This window comes from Catharus ustulatus, chromosome 1, assembly GCF_009819885.2.
Source record: "Catharus ustulatus isolate bCatUst1 chromosome 1, bCatUst1.pri.v2, whole genome shotgun sequence".
Taxonomy (NCBI): domain Eukaryota; kingdom Metazoa; phylum Chordata; class Aves; order Passeriformes; family Turdidae; genus Catharus; species Catharus ustulatus.
In genome coordinates this window covers 49,727,841-49,751,540 of record NC_046221.1, presented here as the reverse complement: position 1 = coordinate 49,751,540, position 23,700 = coordinate 49,727,841, and the positions used below count along the sequence as shown (strand labels likewise).

The window sequence follows — 23,700 nt, the reverse complement described above, 5'->3', positions numbered from 1 at the left end:
AGTTTTATTTGGGACAGTGGAAGAGGTGGTTTTTAAAGAGTGACTTCTTTATTTAATGATATATTGGGAAGAGGATATGCTTTTCTGACAAAGCTGCAGTCATCTTAGAAGCAAATCCGGAGAAGTTACCAAAGAACTTGGGACTGCATATGCCATGAGCATCCTAGTCCTGAAGTTTCATGAAATCCTTGTTTTTCATTGCATTTTAAAATTTATTCTCAGCCTTGAGAAATTTGCAGACTATAGGATGCCTTTTATGTGTGCTTTTATTTCCAGTTTCCCTCTGTAGTGCATTATACATCTCACAGGTTCAGAGACATGGTATTGCCTTATGTTCTTAGGAGTTTGAGTTGATGGATTTTGCTGCATGCTTAGCAATTTCTTACAGTTTTTATTCCGACCAAATATGTGATCAGGTAAGGTAAAATACTAAAGCTCTCTTGTAGCCCTGTGTTGCTAGGCAATTTTGGTGTCTTTTGTTCTAGTACCAGTTGAGTCTTCTAAATAGAACTGTTTCCTAGGAAAGAAAACCCCATGATTGGCAGCACTGCCAGTGGTGTTCCTTGCTTTAAATTATACCATTTCCCTACCATGTACCAGAAAGGTAGCCAAAGGTTCAAATTATTGCTGGCAGACGACAGGGATAAGCAGTATAGAAAACTTGGCAATCATTGTATTTCTGCAGTATTAGGTGCTCTTTTTCATGTATGTCCTTGTATTACTGAGAGAATTTTTGATTGTGTATATAAAAATGGTCATGGCAGTAGTTCTTTTTACTGTACTGCATCTTCAGAAAGAAGTAGAAATTACAGTGCTTCTCCTCCTGAGTGCTAGTGAGAATTAGTTGCTCTTTGGTCCTTCTCTTATTGGCAAATAATAATCCCATAGGAGGCCATGCCAAGTGGAGATGATATTTCCAAGGTCTGTATGGCACCCTTCGCTTGTGGATCTTGCTGCACTTTTTGAAGTGCAGTGGTTCTTTCCACCCATCTCCTCTCTGATGAAATATTATGATCTCCATTCTGTGAAATTTGGGAAAACAACTGAAGGTATAAATGACTCACACTGATTTAAGCAGCAACTCAGGAAGAGAAAGCACAGCTCTCTTTGAAAATTGGATCACATGGCTCCCAGGTATCTTTCAGATGGGGAGATGTTTTTGAACCCCTCTCTCCCTGGGACTTTGCAAACCAGTTTCCCTGGATTCTGCATCACTGCTTCCCTCACCTTAAAATTGTTCCACTGCAACTTCAGGATACTTTTCTTGATGAGTTTCAGGGTGCACAGGATCTGTAAATCCCACTCCTAGCACAGAGGCTGACTCCTCACCACAGGTGTCCGCCTGCCTCTCTGTGTGACAGCATTTTTGCCAGGTGACCATGTTTAGATGGCTGACTGAATAATATGATTGATTTAATCTGACACCCTGCTTTTGAAATATTTGAGAATACACAGCAACTTTATCACTTTTGTTTATTATCTACTGTATCAGGTCTATTGAAGTTCTATTTTGTAGAACAATTGTATGTGGCTGACATTCTTCAATGAACTATCTAATTTGTGATATGCATTCCTAATTTCATGGGTCCAAGCCTTAAATTTACCAAAAAATGACTGTTTAACTCATCTCATCTTGATCCCCCATGGCATCGTGAATGGATTTTGTAAATAATGGATTGGACGTTTCCTAATTTGAAATATTCCCTTAATGATAGATATGGCTTTCATACCAGTACAATCTTTTTCATCTCTTGAATTCAAGAACTTCACAAGGGAGGTCAGAATGACTGTATGCCATTTTAAAGACACAGTGGGGGATGAATAATATCAACACAGCAGTTTAGCAGAGTCAGAAAGAAAGCAGAGTTTTCCTAAGATCAAGGGCAGTACCTTGTCTACACAGGTGTATCACTGTGTCTCTGCCTGCTGTTCTAGCTTTGGGAGCAGGGTGCTCTTACTCCCTAGTGTTCCACAAAACAATCTAAGATAAGAAATTGTATTAATCTTTTCTTTCCCTTCCAAGTGGAAACCCCATGCAGAAGATATGTACATGTTACCTACTTTTTAACACGGGGCAGGGGGGAAAACGTAATGAGCCCTTACAGCAATCAGCCAGTTTCTGTTGAACTAGTGGCCTTTTGTTCGTACTGTTTTGGACAGTGAGGTGACACAGCAGCCTGCTGTCTGGTATGGTGCACTGGTCCTTTCCTGGAATCTGTCTTGAGTGGAGAAATCCCTTTTGTCCATATTCAGTTCCCCACAGCAACTTTGAAATTTACATCTCTGCTGTACTTCAAGCAAAACACTTATTGAAACATCATTACATAATCTGTTCCCTTTCAAGGCAGGCTTATGCAAATATGCAAATACCTAGCTTCTTGACGCAGCTAAGAGAAATTCAACTCTGATGATATTCTGTCTCCTGGGAAAAGGTGTTTAGAGATGGGGTACAAAATGAAGGTATAACTCTTTTCTTCTTTCTCACTTTTTTCCCCTCCTCTGTTGTTTTCTACTAATCCACAGAGGAACAATGTAACATGTCATATCTGTTTACTCCTCAAACAGTCTGGGATGCTTGAATGTCTTTATTGTAATTTAGGAAGCAACTGACACACCAATTTCTGTTGGGTAGACACTAAAAATACACACTGTAGGAACCACATAAACTCCCAGGTACAAATTAGCTCCTCTTTATGGCAGAGCAATTTATGATGAGAAATGAAATAAGCTTCTTTCTCAAAGTTCCAGCTATAGATCATGTAGAAACTTGAGGGACTTACTTGTATCCTGAGAGATGACATATTGATCTACAGCTCCAAGAATTGTGCCAAGAAGTGAAAATCCACAAGATCTTCACCTGATTTATGTAGGCTAGACATCTGTGGCTTGCCTTTTGAAGGTGATGTCTCAGAGGCATAATTAAAACTTGATGGTGAATAATCATGATGATTTTTGTCCCCACATTCTAGCCATGTGGCTGTTTTTATGTGGTCGTAAATGTGGTTGGTCCCTGCTTGTGGAAAGGATGGTTAGAAAGTAATGGGTTTAAGGACCAGATTTTTGCCTGCAGCTCTTATGCAGAAGGTCTCCAAAATTTTCCAGGACTCTGTTTCAGTTTAGAACTAGTCAAATTGCAAGTTAGTGAAAAAATAAATTCAAGAAGTTTTTAATTAGTAAAACTGAACAACCTTTAAATTTATTCACTCTACAGAGAAGACAGTGTTCTGATATTGGATGCAGACTTGGGTCTGGAGAGAGTGGGCAAAGTCAGCAGTTTGTAACTTAGTCTTACTTTGGTCTCTACAGAATAGCACAACAGCATCACCTTTTCCTTCATCCTCATCTCATCTGTCAAAAGGAGAAGGAAAATATTTAGACAAAGATTATCCTTCATTAGATATTTAAATATTCTGAGCAGAATATAGATTTAACTAGAACTGCAACCTGAAGATTTTTCCATTGAATTCTATGATTTTGTATTAGCATAGATATACTGTTCAAGGCATACAAAAGGCTACCACTGAAACAGACTGGATTTCTTTCTTTTCTCTGCTATCTGAATGATGGTGGGAATTTTGAAGAAGCTGTTTATCGTTTGGTTTTGAATTATTCCTAGGATTTGTTTTGTGCTTTAAGATGTTCATCCTGCCTTCTAAAAGGCCCAATTTCTCCATTTATATCAGTAACAATGATTTATATTCTTTCATTTTGAAACTGAAAGGCATAAAACACCATCCATTGCCTACTTAAAAAATAAGGTGGGGAGAGGTGGCATCTTTAATTCTGCATGCACAACAGTCAGCATATTACATAAAGTTTGAGGCTGATTATAATAAGGAGCATGAGTTAGAACTGATGATCAATTTTCTGAGAATCCCTAGCCTTTCCTTTAATTTTGATTTATTGATTTTTATGAGCAGGAGCAGTGAGAAGCTCAGGCTTTGAGGAGGATCAGAGAGACCAGTGTGTGTGGAGGGTTGTTGCCTTGTTTTGTGCTGTGATTATACAGTGAAGGTACTCGCTGCATTCTTCTGCTTGGTCGTATTTTATTTCTACTCATCATTATAGTATTTCTTGACATAAAGACAAGTGCCCTCTGAGAATCTGTTCTGTTGGGTGTCCTGGTTTAAAGGGACAGTATTGCCAGGAAAAGGAAATTCAGGAACTCTCAGGCAAAAAGGTATGGGTTTGGAATAACAGTTCTTTACTGACATATTTACAAGACAAACAAAAACAGCATCAGCTATATGAAAGAAAAAAAAAAACAGTGACAGAACAGAACGAAACTCAGTCTCAGTCCCTTTTTCCAGTCACCGACGCCCCTCCTTGTTCACACAGTCCCAATGGAGCAGGGCAGGCAGCCTCTCAGTCATGGCTGCTGCAGAAGCAGGGGAGTGAGGCGGCAGCACCGTCCCAGGTGGGAGAAGGGTGAGGAAAGCACTCTGCTCACCATGGGTGTCCCAGTTCTCAGTGTTGTTCTCAGAAGCAGGAAACTTTAGCAGTCTGAGTCCAAGAAGCCTGATCACACCACGGAGAAAGCAACCTCTCTCCTCGAGTTTGGCCGGCGAACTGCGAGTGTCCCCCCACCCGCCGAAGGACAAAAGCAGCACCCCACCTTCCGTAATGGAGAAAATCAGGACCCGCCCAACCATCCCTTTGTCTTGAGCACTTAACAACTAAAAGGGGAGCTACCCCGACCAGCTTAACATAATAATGGGAAAAATTTCTAAACCTCCCCCAGCCCACGACATTGGGTCTCTGACATTATTACAGGCTGAAGGTCTGATTATTGGAAGTGCTGAGCCCTTGCAGCTCCAGTGGAATGAATGGAAGCTGCTCTGAAAAGCATGCCTGTGGCATTTTGTTCTCTTGAAGGGATTGAGTTGTTCCTCATAAATATAGGTCCCTTGACTGCAAATCCTTTGAAGTGAATGGAGTTTACTTGATTAGAATTAAACCTGTACTCCAAATTTGACTCCCATCCTTGCCATGTAGCTGGAGAATTGATTAGATCTTAGTAAATCTGATGTTAAAATTAAGCTTCAAATTTACAATTACAGTAATTTCATTATTATAAGCCGCACTGAGTATAAGCCGCACTTCCAGGTGCCAGCAACTTTTCATTCTTTGTCCATACATAAGCCGCACCTGATTATAAGCCGCACGTTACAATACAGAGTGTGATAAAAGATATCTATTCTATCACCATCTGCTGAGAGTGGGGGCAGTGATTCTTATCTCAACGGCAGATATTCTGCTAATGGGCCATCCATTGAAACCAGACGGGACATTGTTCTTTATCTTTTCACAACCTATCCTTCCTCCATGAGTCATTTTCTGTGAATGGCCCATTGAGTCCCACTGTGTGACTGATAAAATTACTTCATCCCGTTGGAAGTTGCTCCAGCCAGGGGGAAGAGCCCAACATCTCTTACCAAGATAAAAACAGAGGTTTTGGGACACTAAGGGAGCCCCCTTCTCCACTGGACTCGAGAGGAAAACCAGATTTCTCCACATCACCACTGGACCTCCAGAGAGAAACTCCACTTTCTACAGGAGCACTGCTTCAGCTGAATCACATCTGTCACTGCAAGGAGGATGCAGCCACCATTGAATGGGACTGCTACCAACACCCTGACTGACTGATGGGGTGTCAGGTTGTACTCTGACTTTGTCAGGGTTTGGGATTTGTTTCTTTGTAGTACTGTATTTCTATTTTAATTTTCCTAGTAAAGAAATGTTATTCCTAATTCCAATATCTTTGCCTGAGAGCCCCTTGATTTCAAAATTATAATAATTTGGAGGGAGGGGGTTTACATTCTCCATTTCAAAGAGAAGTTCCTGCCTTTCTCAGCAGACACCTGTCCTCCAAACTAAAACAACAACTTTTCATTCTGTGTCCATATATAAGCCATACCTGATTATAAGCCGCACTTCCGGGTTCGGACCAAAACTTTAGTCAAAATGGTGCGGCTTATAATCGCGAAATTACTGTAAACCTCAGAGTTTTGCTTTCTGATTGGAATACTACATTCTGGGAAAGATCAGAAACTATTTTTTTTTGATGGTTCATGTTCCTACAGCAGAGGTGATGATGCAGTAGAGATAACTGAACACACTGAGAGGGAGATTTTGTGGCTAGAAGAGGTACCAAAACCATGTCTGCAGCTGGTGCAGAGAGTCAACCTGCCTGAACCATTCACATCCTCCTGCACAGAGGCTTAATTCTAATTTGTCTGGTTCCAGTGGGAGAAGGTGGATGTCAGACAGTGATTCAGCCCCAGGAAAATGTGATTTATCACAGTGCTTGATAATTTCGTTGTTCTTGCACAGGAGGAAGTTTTCCTATGTAGTGGCTGTTTGATCCTGAAGTGAAGAAAAATGATGCTGTTTAAGCATAGGAGCGATTGCGGGAAAAGTTCAAAGGAACACTCATGAAGGGGTGAAAGCTGAAGCTGAGTGATTTGGAGACTAGGTATATAAAGAAAGCATACTTGGCCTGACTTTTTTCTTTGCTTTTTTAAGAACATAGATATGCAACCTACAGGAGAGACCCTGCAAGTCATGGCAGAGTTTGAATATTCTATTCAGTCCTTGACTAAAGGCCCTTCTCTACTCAGGTTGCTCAGATGTACCCAGCAGTCAGCACTGCTTCAGTCCTTCATTTTTGAAAATTCGTTCTTTGCTCAAGGAGAATCACAGCACACTCCTACTTTTCCATTTTGGGATCATCACTACAGCGTTCCTTGAGTTTTTTATTTCCTTAAAACCAGTATTTGATTAAAAATAAGGATGTTTGGGGATTGTTTTTTGGTTTAGTTAGTTTGGTTTTTATTGTATTTGTCTTGGATAAGGGGTAGATTATAGAAGATCCATTGCTTTTGAGTGTGGTTATTGTCAAAGAGCAAATTTACAGTAATTTCACGATTATAAGCCACACCATTTTGACTAAAACTTTGGTCCGAACCCAAAGAGTGGCTTATAATCAGGTGCGACTAATATATTGATGAGGTTCAGAAATTTACTAACCCGGAGTGTGAACCCGCACAGCCCCGAGCTGAGCCAGAGCCCACCCGGCCCCAGCGGGGGAAAGGCGGAGCCCGCACGGCCCCGGTCGGGGGGCAGAGAGGCCGATACGAGCCTGCACGACCCTGGCAGGGGAAAAGCGGGGCCGATCCAAGCCTGTACGGCCCTGGCAGGGGAAAAGCGGGGCTGATCTGAGTCTGCACGGCCCTGGCAGGGGAAAACGGGGCCGATCCGAGCCTGCACAGCCCCAGCGGGGGGGGCATCAGGGCCAATCCAAGCATGCCTGGCTCCAGCAGGGGAAAAGCAGGGCTGATCCAAGCCCGCACGGCCCCGAACCAAGACAGTAAACTCTGCAATCCTGCGATTCTGTTAGTATTTGGCAACTTTGTGAAAGTTGCTGCGAACAAAAGTGCAGTTTACAATCCGGTGCGGCTTATATATAGAGGAAAAATGAAACTTTGCTGATACCCTGGAAGTGGGACTTATAATTGGTGCGGCTTGTAATCGTGAAATTACTGTAATCAGTTATATTCTCATCTCTGTATCTGTCAATGTTTTTCCTGTTGCCTCTGTACAATATAGTAGATTGTCTGCTGTGTCAGCAGAGCTTCGTATTTCAGTGTGTACATAAATCTAATCTTGTTTTATGAGTGATGGGCCCTGGTGTTTGGTTCTCAGCAGGCAAGTTGGACAACAAAAAACACTGAGAGAATATTCAGGCAAACACATAGTTGCTTCCTCTTCTTGCTGTCGATCTCCTAAAGATAAGGATCTATATTGTATTTTGTTGTCTTTAAGACTGTAGACCAAGGCTGGCTTTTCACAATATTGTCTTGGCATCCTTTGCTCCAAAAGCTGGGATTTCATTCAAATACTCTACTTCTAAATTTTGTGGCTGATTGTATTTTATATTTATTTTTTGAAGCTCCTGCCTGTACATGTTTTATTCCATCCCCTCTTGTTTTTCTGTTTTTAGCCAGTGAGACCTGCAACGATTTCCATCCCATGTTCTTCACCCATGACAGATCGTTTGAGGAGTTCTTCTGTATCTGCATTCAGCTTTTGAACAAGACATGGAAGGAAATGAGGGCAACTTCAGAGGATTTTAACAAGGCAAGAATAAGGGCGGGGTGGGAATAACTGGGCAGAAGGGTGAAATGATGCCGTATATTCTTCCCTAGATGCACAGGGATTTACAAATTCCCATTCTGCTGAAAGCCTAGAGATTTGTCTCTTTGGATGCTTTGCACATTGGAATGCCAGCATTTAGAAAGTGTTGGTGTGAAGATGGGAGATGTAAGGAGGTTCATAGACCTTTTTCAGTCATGTTACACTACAGACTATGAGACTAAAATCCTATCTTGAGGGGAAATTCTGCCTTTTTATGTTAGCAATATTATGCTCAAGTGCTGCAACCTCCAAGGTTGTAAATAATGCAGAGAGAGTACTGCAGTGATAATTCTGTGCATCCCTTTATTTCATGTGAGCACTAAAGTGATAAAATATTCAAGAGTGGACACAATCATGATGGAATGTTGTGCAGTTTAGCCTGCTAAAACAAAAACAAAACAAAAAACCACAAAAAACCCCAAACCAAACCCACCAACCAAAAAAAGCCCCACCCACAAACAAACAATTAAGCCAAAACAAGTGAACAAAAATAAAAGTGAAACTAACAAACAAACAAAAACCACACACTTAGAAAAAAAACCACCCCAAAACCCCACCACAAACTCTTAAAACTAGTGAAATAAAAATTCAAGCAAAAAGCTCTTCATGAAGAATTCTGGACACTTCAGCCAATCTCCTGACCCTCAGAAATGCAATAAGAAAACAGGTCTGTGTTAGTGGTCCCTAGACATCCAATTTTTTCCCAATTTAACATGAGGCTGGACAGTATCTCTGGCATTTTCTAAGAATGAGGCAAACTCATGTTTTTGTGGCCAGCTGTCATCCTTATCCTTGTTGAGATCCTCTGACTGGATCTTGAGCCTCTCCGTGGGAGATGTTGGTTGTAGAACTGTTGGTTGGGGAATGAAAAGTGAGACTGCTGTTCTATCAGCATGTGCCTTTCAAGTGCTCTGAAGTCACCAGACTCAAATGTTATATTAGTGCCAGTAGGAATGATCATGCCTGACTTGTAATTGGAACTGTCTATTATTGAAGTGGTCCCAATGACCATTTTCTACTTCAGAGTGAAGGCGAATTTTTACGTCACATTGAAGAATAACGTTTGTTGAGTTCTATCAGGCAAGTTAGTTGGTAGCAGTACCAGAGCCCTGGCTAAAGAGGGAAAGAAGTCCAATATGCATGCTGTCCTAGCCAGACAGAGGCTTGTTCTTACATGGAATTCCTGACATGCTTCTCCTACTTAATAATCCAGGAACACAGAAGGAGCAATAGCAAGATAATTCACTGAACAGCATAGGGTTGCTAAAATCAAGAACTAGAAAGGCAACTTTATAAAGGCTAGTTCATAATACGTGGTTGTTTTAAATAAATGTATTAACAGCTGCCTGTTACTTACAGACCATCTATCTCAGTAGAAGAAGGATTTGTCTACATAATTTCCCATAACATGAGTTGAAATATAATTAGCGATGCTAGGGAATTTAGATAAAGAATGGTTCCGTTTCTGACACCAGCCCAGATCACCCTAAAAGGAAAACAAATAAATGAACTTCGTAGTGTTGGGCATTGTTGTGGAGGTTCATAGGAGATCAGGGAGTTTTTTCTCTGATATGACTAGTTTGCTACTTGTATTTTCTGTTGCTGATAGTCTTGCAATTTCACCTTCAGTTCTGTCAGGTTCGGTAATTTTTGCAGTGTGTCTAACTGCATGTATCATTGAAGACGTGGGCAATTCTTAACTCAGTGGGGCAAACCTGAAAAATTTGCCATTGGACTTCTAGGGTTTGTCTCGTGGTGGCACTGTACTGCATGATCCTGAACCCAGGATATCTGCCTGCAGAAATAATTATTGATTTTGTAACTGTTTCTGTGAAGGGCAGGGAATGCTAAGCACTTGCTTCTCTCTTTTCTAATGCTTCTCTAATTATGTTTTGCTTATCTAAATCCTTTCTTAGAGTCATAAGGAGAATTTTGTGCTCTTATCCACCTCAAATGACATGTGGTGGTGATGTGAATTACTCAGCTGTTAAACATCTGAAGGGATCTGTGAGCGAAGCAAACTGTTTTGTTGTGTGGGCTTGTGAAGCACTTGAGGGTTTGTGGGAGCTGATATGTTATATGGTGGTGCCCAAGGTTTACCCATCTGGTTGGTGGGTGATAGCTGCCAGTGCAGCCCACAGCTTTACCAACTAAACACTACCATTTTTTATCCTTATCTGGCAAAAGGCTTTGGTGATCACAACATGTTAGTATTCTTCTGCATCTTCCCTGTGTGCTAAGGGTACCCATTTCTGTGCAGTCACTTTTGAAAACTTGGCAGGCAAAGGCCTGGTGGGCCCGGGAAGCATTCAGCCCGTCCTTTCAGAAGTAAACAGGAAGAGAGCAGACCTCAAAAGATGCAGTAATTTACTTGTGTGAAGAAAAAATTAAATCTTCCATCTTCTCTTTGTGTTATTATTTTTCAGTTTCAATAACTTGATTGTCATGGCAGTGTATGAAACAACACTTAGTTACAGTTTACTATCCTCTTGCCTGATGGGATAATTTGTTTTGTTTCTTTCTCTGTTCCTTCTTTCCTTAAAACCTCCAAATCAAACCTGGACACTCTCAGTATATTGCTTGGTAAAATGGACATTCTACTAAAAAATCTAGACTACTTGCTTTTATGTTTAATCATAATTGAAGAAAAAGAGCTTTTTAGCTCGATTTCAAAATTTTGATTAATCACAGTAGCTTGTACACTGAGGGTCTGTAGGAAGTCTGTGTGCACATACAGAGAATTTTTTCCTCCTCTCTAGAACTGGGAAATGACAGGCACTAAAAGAGGCAGAGTGATTGAATTTCCCCTCAGGTTTCAGTGCCTGTTCTCAAGGGCTCTTAAAGCCACATATTAAGACTTTCTTTTGATGACAAAATGGCATAGTGTACCATCATGATTCTTCAATTTATGTTGTGGAGATTCCACATAGGTTTGTTCATTTATAAAGTTTCAAAAATAATTAAACCAGCACTTTGCTCATGGTTGGAAGAATTTTATGGTAATTTAGTGAAACATTTATGATCTCATGCTTTACCCAATTATTATTCATTAAAAGAGACACATTTTGTCAACTCCTGCATGAGAAAAAGTCCTTTAATGTCTATGGTGATAGTATGACACTGTCAGACCTAAAACCTTTTTTTCAGTCTCTCTGTATGCTAGTAGATGTCTGAATAGAATAATTCAGACAGGCAGCTAAGCTAATAATATATCTTCATAATATAATTCATGTTTTATGACTTTCCTAGAGCAACTAAGATACAGTTGTATGGATAGACATGCAAGTGACAACAATTCAATTTGAAACCTTTTTGTTTTTATTTGAGCCTACAGATGATCAAAGGACACTTTACAAGTTTCACCAAAGTCATTTGTGAGCAGACAGCATGGTTTATGGCTTTGAAAATATAATCTTGTCTCCAAGCTTTACATGCTTCTACATGTTTTATTAAAGCAGAAGAAAGCATTGTGTATTGATTTTTTGGAGTCAATGCTGACTGTAAGAAAGCTGGCATCTAGAAACCTTCAGCAGCAGCCTGCCCATTTAAATAGGTGCCCATCAGTCAGATTTCCATCACACAGGGACCACATATACTCTGCTCAGAGTAATCATCCTCAACTGCCATACAGACTGACACATACTTAAATTGGTTTGAGGTTTATTGTTTATTCTTAACATGATGGTAGGTGGAATTCAAAGTACCCGCCCAACAGTAAAATTCCTCCCATTGGGCCAAATGAAAGCATACTCATCAAGGAAATTTTTTTGGTGATCCCCACTCTAGGTGTACTTTAGTAAAGGCACCTGGATTGCCCTAATGTGGATTCACACTGTGATTGCTATCACTTTAACGATCTCCTTGTAAAGCAGACAAATTGTTTCTTGGGATGCAAGGAGACAGCAAGTAGGATATTGTGTAGGGGACAAGATTATCCTCTTAATCCTGGCTTCCAGAGATTTCAGTCAGCCACTTTTCATAGGTTTGATTAGGAGGAAAGGTGAGCAAATCAATTATTTTAGTTGCAGCCATAGCTTGTCTTATTAAACCTGCAGAACAGAATGAACAATTTGCTAATTCTGTACCTAGTGTTGTACCATCTTAAAAAAATGGCAGATTAAGAGTATAAATAACTGCTTCCAGTCCCAGCATAGAAGGAAAAAGACAAAATTTTTTGACTTGGCTAGCAGAGTGCTGAAGCTGCATTATAGAGAATGGGCACAATGTGGCTGCTTTTATTAGTATATTAGTATAGTTGTTGGGTTTTAGATGACCCAAAATGACTACAGTAATTTCCCGACTATCAGGCGCACCCTTATGACTAAAATTTTCCCCCGAACCCAGAAGTGCACCTTATAGTCCGGTGCACCTTATATAATGTACAAAGTTGCGAAATTTGCAAACCCAGAGTGTGAGCCACAACGGGGGGCAGTGCCACGGGAGCGCCGAGTCATGAGGAGGGGTGGGAGCGGGCAGCCACAGCCGGCAGGGAGCTGCCACAGGTCCTGGCCCAGGCGGAACATGAAGGCGGGCGGTGCAGTCCCCGGCCCGGGTGTGGGGGAAACAAGAGGCCGTGCGGCGCTGCTCCTGGCCTGGGCGCGGGGGAACAAGAAACCGTGCGGCACTGGGCCCTGGCCCGGGGGCGGGGGGAACAAGAAACCAGGCCCCAGCCCGGGCGTGGGGGAAACCAGAAGCCAGGCCACAGTGTGGGGGAAACCAGAAGCTGAGCCCTGGCACGGGGGAAACCAGAAGCTGGGCCCCGGCCCAGGTGCAGGAGAAACCAGAAGCCATGGGACAGTGGGCCTCAACCCGGGTGCAAGGGCGGGGGAAACCAGAAGCCGCAGACAGTCCCAAGCCACGGGTGGCCCCGAGCTGCCCTGAACCACAGCAACCCCTAGGTGTGAACCGTGACTGCCCTGAACCACAGCGACCGCAAGCCGCGGCCACCCCGAGCCGTGGCCACCCCGAGCCCCACCTCGCCAGCTGGGGGTGGGTGGGAGTGCCGGGCCCCGCACACGGGGAGGGCGCTTGGGGCTGCATTTAAAGGCTACACCAATCTGTGAAAAATGTTTGCAAATTGAGCACCTGCCAGTAAACTCCATGATTGTGGGATTCCGTTACAAATTTGTTACTTTGTTGCACGTGGCATGGATCTTTGCGGCCAAAAAAAAGTGCGCCTTATAGTCTGGTGCGCCTTATATAATGCACAAAGTTGCGAAGTTTGCCAACTCCCGGGGGTGCGCCTTATAGTCCGGTGCGCCTTATGGTCGTGAAATTACTGTACTCATAACAAAATGCAGATTATCATTCCAATGTGGCTAAAGTTAAATAGGACAAGCCAAAACTGAAAAAATTGTAAGTACTATGATATAAGATGCTTGAAAACAAAATCTACTGCATTCATTAAAGCTAAAGGTTTGAGGAATAGGAAAGGGGTTGGCTAATGATGCTGCCAATGCATTTTTCTTATTACTAAGAGATTTAGTTAATTTGCCCTCTGGACATGTGTTTGAGATCATCATGGTATAAAACATGAGCTTTTAAATGTTTTGTGAAAACTTACTTTGAAAACTTACTTTGTAATAAGAATATGTAATAATATTATATAATATTGAAGAAGAAAAAGACAATATTTTGTAATAAGAAAAATATTTTAAGACACATCAAAAAACTGGTTTCAGCATTCAGCTAGTATCTATTTCACAGTGACAACCTGGTGAGGAACTGCCCTTGTGGTATCTGGCTATTTCAGGGACATGCCAAGCTGCAGCACCAGATCCCCCTGCAGCAGGGGGGTCTGCTCAGTAAGATGATAAAACATGTCACTGACAGGCATACATGTAACAAACTACCTTGTGGTGATCAGAAGAGTAGACATTGCTCACAGCGGCAACAGATACAAACAATAAACGCCCTATGTGAGTCCTGTAATTAATTAGCAAAGCAAACACAGAGGCATTGGATAACCACAAAAGAAGTTTATGGCTCATGCTCAGACTCTGCGAACATTTTTCCTTGGTCACTGACAAGATAACAGAAAAGGTAACCAAGTATGACATAAAAATGAAAAATACTGTTTATTTCCTTGGTGGAGCTTTGGAAATGCCATGCCACACCACAGGTTTCACAGCTTCTCCTGTGTTCTCATGTTTTCAGCAACTGTAGGGATGAATAATTACGGAAGGCTGTTTTCAAAATATGATGAAGTGTTCAAGGACGCTCTTAAGAAGCAAAGTTGTGTGAGCAGTGGTTTGTGTGAAAATCTGTGGTGGGCCAAACCCACCATCAGATAATGTGAGTTACTCATGAGGAAGCAAAGGTCTAGGGGGTCATTTTGAAAGGGTCAGAGAAGCAACGTGGCAGAAGACCTGTGACCAGCTTTGCTGTCACCAGTGCTCCCCACTGCAAACTGGGAAGACTCAAAGAGCAGACTCTGCCTAGATCCTGTCCAAAATGCTGCCCTGGCTGCAACCTTGTTGTCCTAATGCTAGTCCTTGCCATGGCAACTCTGTACCTGACCTGGCAGTGACAGGGCTTTCCCTCACTCCTGTGGGAGCAGCAGGTCCCCAGCATGCTCAGATGATCCCCTCTAGTGGCACTAACAATATTCTGCACTTTTCTGCTCCTTGCAGGCTTGGCCTTGATAAACCACACTTTACAGGAAGGAGGCAAAGGCACCCAGAGCTGAAATGCCTTGACAGGGTCAAAATCAGAAACAGAATGTCTGGCCACTTGCTCCAATCTCCTCCATCCCCCTGCCACAAATGCAGTAGCAGTTCTAGCCCCAAAGGGATGCTTTCCCCTCTCTGTGGCTCTCTTTTCCCCCACCCAGCTGCACAGGGAGGCTTGTAGAAGGATGGGAAATGAAAGAAGCATTACCTCAAAAGAGAGAAAATAAATCAGACAAAATTGAAAGTAAAATCCTTTGGTCAGTTTTTAAACCTGTTTGTCACCTCCTTTTCAATTCAATGAAAGAAGAAAGGAAAGGATCATAAATAATTCTTCACAGATGCCCTCCAAAGAATTATTGTTTTCTTATGGATCTGAAGCAGATGAATTTAACTTCTTTTGGGAGAAGCTTTGGAACCCTGTTCTGTCTGCATTTTACTGTTGGGAAATGCTGGGCTAGTGGAATGTTAGCTTTATTGCCCTTTCCCTTGAGACTGCTTTGTTTATATCAGTCAGGAATATTGCAAATAAATTATTCTCACATAGAATGAATTCAGTATTCCCCAGGCTGGGGCACAAATTAAATCCCATATTTTCACACCTGATGCCAATAACACTTTATTAACTTTTATTGGAAACAGATAATTGCTATAAATATATCATTAACTGTGAAATGCATGGGTTTATAAAAATTTGTGGCAATTTACATTTTGCAAGTCTGCTGCATAGATTACAAAGAAAATGAGGCTTTTTAATTGAAGAAATTACATCCTTCAAATACAGTAGGAACCTTTTAGAAAGCATTATTTGGGTGCAGAAAAATTGTCAGGTTTATTCCATTAACAACCTCTTCCTTGAGAATGTTTTATTTAAGTAGTGCAATTGAATATAATGCAGAGAGAGCCTATTTAAGACCTTTCCCTAGCATTAGGTCAGTGTTCCCTCCATGTTTTTGTGGCCTAGATATTCCAGATGTATGCTTTCATCAGCTGCTCTGTTTAGTCTTCTCCATCTCTGCACATGCCAGGATGGGTGCACCAACAAAGAGATGGATTCTTCAAGCTGAAAATTATGGAAAGGAAAGGATGTTTCAACAAAACATGTTATTTAAAACAAGAAAAGAGTATTTTAGTGTAATCCATTCCTTGGCCAGCAGCTTGTCTTGTCCTTTCCCCAGTGATGAAAGACTGTTGGTTTCAGCAGTGGAGTCTCTTATTTGTAGAAAATCTACCCATCATTGGCAGAGGGGATTTTATCCCCCAGGTTTTTATTGAAGTCTGTGTGTTACTGTAGAACACATATAGGTTTGTGTAACATGCTGGAGATTATAATTTTTAAAGCTACTGGTGCTTCATACTTTCAAAGTACTCTTCATTGTCATCTCAGTGGGCGCTGATCAAACCAATAAACCTTCTCGGCCTTCAAAAAGATGATTGAGTGGAAAGCCAAATAACTAGAGGAGAAACACTTGAGAGTAGGTTATCTGCTAACTGCTTTTCTTCTACTCCACAGAAACTTTCTGCACTGGGAAGAAATGCCTCAATTGCATGTAGAATGTGTTAGTCGTGAGGGGAAATGATATAACCTAACAGGAACTGTCACCAAAACAGCATATTTTTTGATATTTCTTCTGTCATTCCTGTCTAAAAGTGTGCATAATATTCAGATCCCATGAACCATTCTTGTCTCTGTATTTTTATTTATTCTTTCTAGGATATGTTTTTGTAGTACAGTTAAATCAGAGGTGCATGTTATATGGCTTTTTCCTGCATGAATTGCTGCTGATGTGAATGTCAGTGGGCATATAAGATCAGATTTCCATTTTGTGAGTCACAGTGCGTGGAATTCAGCCTGAGAACTCCCCAGACTATGGACCTTATTATAGACAAATGAAAAAGGGAAGGAAGGGGGAAGAAGTGATGTCTCAGATATTTTGTTTCAGTTGAAATGAGGTTATCGTGACGAATGATGCAGCTAACAATGAGATTTTTATAGTCTCTTTTGGAGGAGCAGAAGAGCTTGTATTATTATTGGTTTCCCTTAAGTAATTGTAATCTAAATATCCTTTTGGTTGAAAAGAGCAGCAGAAATCTTTCATATATGTCTCATAAGCAAAGTCGGGGTGCTTATTTGTTTTTGTCTCATCTGTCCTTATACAAATGTCCTTCATTATTTGTAGCTTGCATCTCGTGTATTGTCTTGATTGAATATGTCAATCACCATTAAAGAGGTGTTTACCAGTTAGTCAGTGCTGCTGCCTGTCTCTATTTTCAGCATATGAGATAACTGGCCAGCTTCTGACAAGCTGATCCTGCTACCCAATGCACCAGTGTTAAATTAAGGTTGTCTGTGATACAGGCAGATGGGAGGGAGGGATGCTGGAAGGCAGCGTGAGAGGAGAGGATGGTGTGTTGAGTGCAGCTGGGCTCTCCTCGCTTTTACCCACACCAGCTATCTCAATCCATATTCACACCACGCACACTGGGCCAACCACAATAGGTAGTCTGCTGGCTCTCTGTAGGTTAACTTTTTTACATGGTCACAGGTTAAACTGGGCCTTGGTGTGATAACATGAACCGTCCTCAAGTTCCCAGACACTGGATGAATGGGAAAATGGAGGAGGTGAGGGGTTTAGCATGTACTTTCTGAAGGAAGTGTTAGGTTTTGCCCCACAGAGTATTTGGCCTTGAGAAGACAGTTGTTATTTTCCACTGAGAGTTAAATAGCCTGCTGGGGGATGGAAGATGTATGCGTCTAAAAGTGTTTAAGGCTGCTCTTTCTTTGCCCTTTCCCCTCTTCACTGTTGCTTTGAATAGTATGCAAAAACTTTTATGGATTTATTGATGACTAAAATGTAATTTATTGGGAGGTTCCATCACAGTTCCTCAAGTTACTTTTATATGTTGGTCATGGTAAGCAGAGAAGCAAAGCCCCCAGTAATACATATGAAAGCTGAGGAATATCACCTTAAAAGCTGAGCACAGAAATGTAGACATTTGATACCATGAAAGTATATTAACCCAAACAACAGGGAGAGGTGAAGGAGCAATTATCAGAATCCTTGAAAAAGACATTTGTGTAGATGATTAAAGATCTTGCCATATCAGCTGAAGATATTTGTGCCATGGCCATGAAACACAATTACTCAAGAACCAATCCTTGCATCAAGAATGTCAAGTCAGCTTCTAAAAGATTTTTGTGAAAGTGTCTGCAGAAACAACTTCCACACATGCTTTGAATTTTATGATAATTTTTTTTCTCTGAAGACTTGTCTTCAGATTTCAAGCATCAGTTTTCTGTCTCTGGGAAACTGACTGATTTGTTGTGTTGCTGATAAGAGAACTTCAGTAGCAAGAGCTTAAAAATTGCAATTCTATCCATTTTGCTTGAATAGTACATGCTGCCTAGAACATTTTGTTGTACTTAAGCAAGAGCCCAAAGAAACCACAGATCTCATCATGTCATTGTTATGTTGTCAGCCTCTTCAGAAGCAATTGGCCAGCCCTTCATAGTGAAAATAACATCTCTAAAGTCACCAAGTGGAAAAATGAAACAATCTTGTTTTTGTAAAATCAGACATGTGAGATAAAGAATGTAACTAGGGATCTGGAAGTTGTTTTAAAGGGCTGTTTTCTTCCCAGCGATTTTCTTTTTTCATCTGATTGTCATATAACTGATACTACTTAATTTTAAGGTCTATATGTGATTTTTTTTTTAAAGCTAGTGACTAGATGTTGCAATCTTACTGAATTTCTCCCTCTGTTTTAAGTGAAATTTCCCTTAGCTTCTCTCTGTGTTCAGTACTTCAATCTCCAACAGGATTTATTTCCCCAGACTTTGTTTCTGCCTGTCCTTTTTCACTAGAACAATGGCATCCCTCATAGTACTTCCACCTGCCCTAAGGAGGGTGTTAATGGCTTTTCTTTCTTGCTAGCTGGGGACACCCACTGGCAACCACATCTGTCAAGATGCTAGAAAAGACCCTTTTAGGTCATTGAATATCGGAAGCCAGTTTTTGGAGGCAGGATGGGTGTTACTGGCAGCTATGTATTTTCAGCAGTGGTAGAAATCTGAAGGCCACTGTTAAAATTGTAAAGTCAAAATTATATGTGTACATGTGTTTTTTATTCCTAAAAATTGATCCATATGACAAAAAAGTCTTACCTCAGAAGTAGTGGTATGAATACAACATTTTAATAATGATAGCAGAGAACAGGATATTATTTTATCTAGCTTAATTCTGCACACAGTGGACTTCAAAGTTTAATTTACTCAGAGAAAATAACTTTCTCCACCAATCAGAGAGATGAACTTCAGGTGAAAGGTATTGTATGTGTGCAGATTGAAAATGGATTCAGTAATATACATGGCCTAAAAAGCCCTTTTTGGGTGTAAAAGCTGTGTAAAATCTTTAAAGTACCTGACAAATTCTTTAAACTGGTGGTTCTACTTGAGGTAAAAGGAAAGAAAATAGCTCCATAAAACTTATTTACCTTTGCATGGGTTAAGGGTATTTTATTGCCTTGATGCTTTTAAGTTTCAGAGAACAGGATGTTTTATAGCTGCTCAATTTGCTTTACTTATTAGAATTTGAAAGAGTTTGATGATTCTAATTTCCTTCTCTACAATTCTTGATTTTAGTACTAGAGTAACACTTCAGTATCTTGTTTTGATTTTTATGATGGCCAAGCTATTGATAATAATTTCTGTGGATATTTTCTTTGACACTAAAATCTGAGGATAGGTGACTGGCAAAGCAAATTAAGGACTCAGAAAGTCTAATTTCATGTTTTACAAATATCATTGTATTTGCTTGCTTGTAGAATGGTCTCTGGGCTGATGAGTGCCATGAATCACCAGTGCACATTTGTGTGGTGTGGACTAACTGCACACTGGGTTGCATTAGCTCAAGCACAGCTAGCATGGCAGAGGAAGGAATTATTTCCCCCAGCTTGGCCTCTCTGAGGCAGCAACTGGATGGCTGTGTCCAGTTTTGTGCCCTAGAAATGGAGAGAAACTGATTAAATTGAGCTAGTCCAGCAAAAGGCTACAAAGATGATTAAGTAGGATGGAGCATGCAGTGTTCAAAAGGAATATGAAGGAACCGGATTTGTTCATTGTGAAAAAGGCTGGATCTAGGGCGTATCTACTTACACCTTCTGCCATTGTTTGAACAAGAAGGATGAGAAGATGCACACTTTTCTCAGAAGTACACAGAGAAAGAAGAAGAGAGATGTTGCAGTGAAGGAAGTTGTTAAGATGTAAGGGTAAAATACTCCCAACCATTGATAGTGGTGCAGCTCTTGAACCAGTTGCATAGAGAGATTATTAAATCTTTATCCTTGGAGCAAATCAAAACTTGCCTAGAGTTGCCCTGAGGAACCTGACTTAAGTATGAAATTAATTCTGCTGTGTCTGCAGGACTTGATAGAACTGTCTAGCAACCTGCATTATTTTGTAGTTTTATGGGTAAAAACTACTTTCTCATGCAGTAGGATATCTTATCCAAATAGGAAAAAATATTAATTCCTATCATTATTCATAAATGAAACAAATTCAGATGGAGCATCAGCCAACATTTAACATTTTCTAATGTTAAGTAAAGTGTAAAAGATCCTTGGGATGAATCCCATAGCCACTTTAAGAAGACAGGCTTTCTCCATTAACTGCGGTCATCCCTTTAAAGCAGTTTTAACTTGTCATAGCTCTGACAACTGAACTGTTATTACTCAGAGGCATTCAAGCCCCTTCAGAAATGTGATGTTGAAAGCATTTCTTCAAAATTTTCTTGCCAACAATCACAAAAGTATGTTTTACTAAATGTTTACCACTGGCTATACTACAGAATAGCTGACATGGTTAACTTTTCTAACCACAGTAACTCATTAGCTCATTTGAACCCTAATACTTAAAGCAGGCAATGTGTGTAAAAATTGTAGAGCAATGTTTGGCTACAAGTGGATTGGTTTTGGGGATGCTTGTTGTTTTGTGGGTGACTATTAGGGTATAGGTTTTTTAATAAGTGCTTTTCTTGTACAAAAACCTTTGCTTTTGCTAAAGCTCCATTGCTTACAGGTTCTAGCTTCAGGTGCAAGCCGTCATTTCACCATCCCAGGAACTTTCAGGTATTTCTTTTAAGCACAGGTTTATGACCAAAGGAGAGCACCATTTAAATTGGCAGACTAAACAAAGGATAAAAAAGGAGAACAGAAGGGTGATGTTAAGTGATTTTTAGTAGGTTAACAAGAGTGCATAAATTATGTCTTCCTGCATGTTGCCTGAAAAATTAGTGGTAGAGATGGGAACTTACCCTACACCTCTCTTGTCAGTGCCTTGATGACAAGACAACTATATCTTGGTTTCTTTTCTCATATCTTGATACACAATTAGCAAGGAGTGTTTTTTTTTTCCTCTATGGTGGAAGCATCTTCCACATTTAAGCAAAATATTTACCCTTTGCATAAATCCTTTAAAGGTTAAAGTAATGAAATGGTTAGATGAAGTGTTTGCTGTGCTTTTGGTATAAATGGCTGAAATTACAATGTTTGGCAATTTGAGGTAGTAATGAGAAGCGTGAAGATAAACTGAAGAGATGGCATTCACACTGTCTTGTTGTGCACAATCTCTCATGCACAATTAGAAGCAGTAAAAATTTGAGAGCAATTATGAGAGAACCAGAGCTGCCAGAATTTTTTTCCCTTCTCTCTTGAAATGACCAGAAAGACTGCAGACATAAATGACAAATTTAATAATCAACCAGTATTTACCAGTGTATGCATATGTATGTGAGCACAGCAATGACAATACTCACCAAGGCAAATTAGGGCACACTGTGCCTGCCTACATTTAGCCCAGCACTGCAGCTGGCTTTGTGGGGATGGACTTCTGTGGCTGCCACAGGTGTTAGAGATGCTCTGTATTGGGCAGAAAGTAAGACAAGACCTTGAATATAGAAACCTGTATGTTCATGCCTGGCTCTAGCACAAAGCATCAGTGCTGCTATTTCCAAGGAGACACTATGCCTTGGCAATAGTAGAAAATTTCTGGAAAATAGTTCCCCACTGTCCAGATATTTCTGGCTAACAAAGAATTGTTGAGCACCACTTGACAGGACAGCAGCTTAGGTGTGGAAGGCAGCCAGACCTCACTACAGGCTGTGGCTCAGGTAGAAAGATAGTATACAGTGACAGTATTTTAAAAATATTTATAAAAAAGCTTCCAAAAGCTTCGCATCCTACAAAGCAAAGTTATTCTGATTAAACTGATACTTTTAAAATAAAATGGCTGCAGAGAAACCAAGAAAACCAGCAGATCCCTTCTCTCTGTTTTTCCAGATAGTACAAAGTGTTATTTAAAAAAGGAAAAAGAGAAAAAAAGGATCTTAAAAATCTATTTATAAACCTAAACAAGAAAAGCAGGCAAAAAATTGCATAAGCAGTTTTCTGGAAATCTGGAAAAATTTTCCTTGGACGTATTGCAATACCTTTTCAAAGCAGCATATGGGGTTTATTCTGGTGAATCTAATTTTAACATGAATGGGAGTCACGTGCAATACTCCTGGCATACTGCTTTGAAAATATATCCCTGAACGATTAAGGGAGACTGAAATATTTTTAACCATCTATTTTTATTTTTTAAACCAATTCTGAAATGTTTTTAAAGGAAAGCATTAATGGAATGAAAACGGTCCAACCCTGAACAAAGCAGTAATGTAACAGTAGAAATTCTACTGGCTTAGCACTGTAGGTCTGTTTATGTTTCAGAGGCTGGGAAATGAAGAGTGAGGAAAACTTGGAGTTTGTACCCACTATTGGAACTGCCTTTGCATTGCTTGACATTTATAAATTTGTCTCTTCACTTGGAAGATGAAGAAATCATTCCACCTACCATATGCAAAGAGCGGAGGTTTCAGTGAAGAAAATACAAGGTGGGACTTGTCTCTGTAATGGCAATTGCCATGCGACAGTATTGACAGCATCTTTAGCTTGTAGATGATTGGGTCTGAAGAAATATGTACTCTGAAGATCAATTAAAGAGAGGCTCATTAGCAGGAAGGAAGTTCTGAGCACATGCACCAGCCCTGAGAAAGTGTGCCAGAACTCTGATAGAGATGGGCCTGGTGTGTGGGCTGAATGTGAAGCAGGGTTGCTGCAGGGAGTTCAGACAGTCCTTTCTGACAGCCGCTCCTTCCTACTCATCTTCAGAGAAAGCAGTCTTAATAGCTTCTTGAAATGTTTTGAAAAGGATAAGACAGAAAATGTCCATAAAACCATATTGATGAAAACAGACATGAGCACAGTGAGGAGTATGGACAGTCATCTGGTGTCCTTCCAAAGATGCCAAGAAAGTGGGAAAAGTTACTTTTCCTTTTCTAATATTTTTTTCTTATTTTCTGTCTACTTTATAAGAACTGAAAATGCAAGGTTTGTTTTTATAACTTTAGTTTTGTGTGGGCTGCTGCTTCAGTGCTTGAGGATCTCCTCCAATTGTCTGCAATACCTTATTGCCTGTCTTACTATTATTTATCCATCTTGGCATCAGAGACGTGAAAAAAGAAATTGCCTGCCTTTTATTCTTTTCATTAAATCTTCACCAGTGGTATCATGATGCTGAGCTCGCCTGTCCTTTTTATCTATTGACTTTGAGTAGAGTTTCTCCAGTCATTCCAATAGAGTTGCCAGTTTCCAGACTTAAACATGAGATGAAACAGGCAACATAAAGAAAGAGTATTTATGCCAGCCTTATTTAAGCAAGAGACTTCATTTAAGCTAGCCTATTTTTTATAGTGAGGTTATTTATACTACATTTGGCTGAGAATGGGCGTGTGTGGGCACA

General features: G+C 40.5%; 1 protein-coding gene across 8 annotated transcripts in view; it reads left to right on the top strand.

Moving 5' to 3' along the window:
- Positions 1–23,429, top strand: part of LOC117006373 (engulfment and cell motility protein 1) — a 255,865-nt gene extending 232,436 nt beyond the window's left edge. For 6 of the 8 annotated variants that reach the window (XM_033078804.2, XM_033078787.2, XM_033078831.2 and 3 more), the window contains 2 exons: positions 8,003–8,139; positions 16,378–16,475. In XM_033078804.2, coding sequence (XP_032934695.1) covers positions 8,003–8,139; positions 16,378–16,428 — 188 coding nt within the window. In that variant the 3' untranslated portion in view covers positions 16,429–16,475. Of the gene's footprint in view, positions 1–8,002; positions 8,140–16,377; positions 16,476–22,628 lie in introns of those variants that run through there. The other 2 variants (XM_033078822.2, XM_033078840.1) reach the window with 2 other exon arrangements.
- The last annotated feature ends 271 nt before the right edge of the window (positions 23,430–23,700 follow it).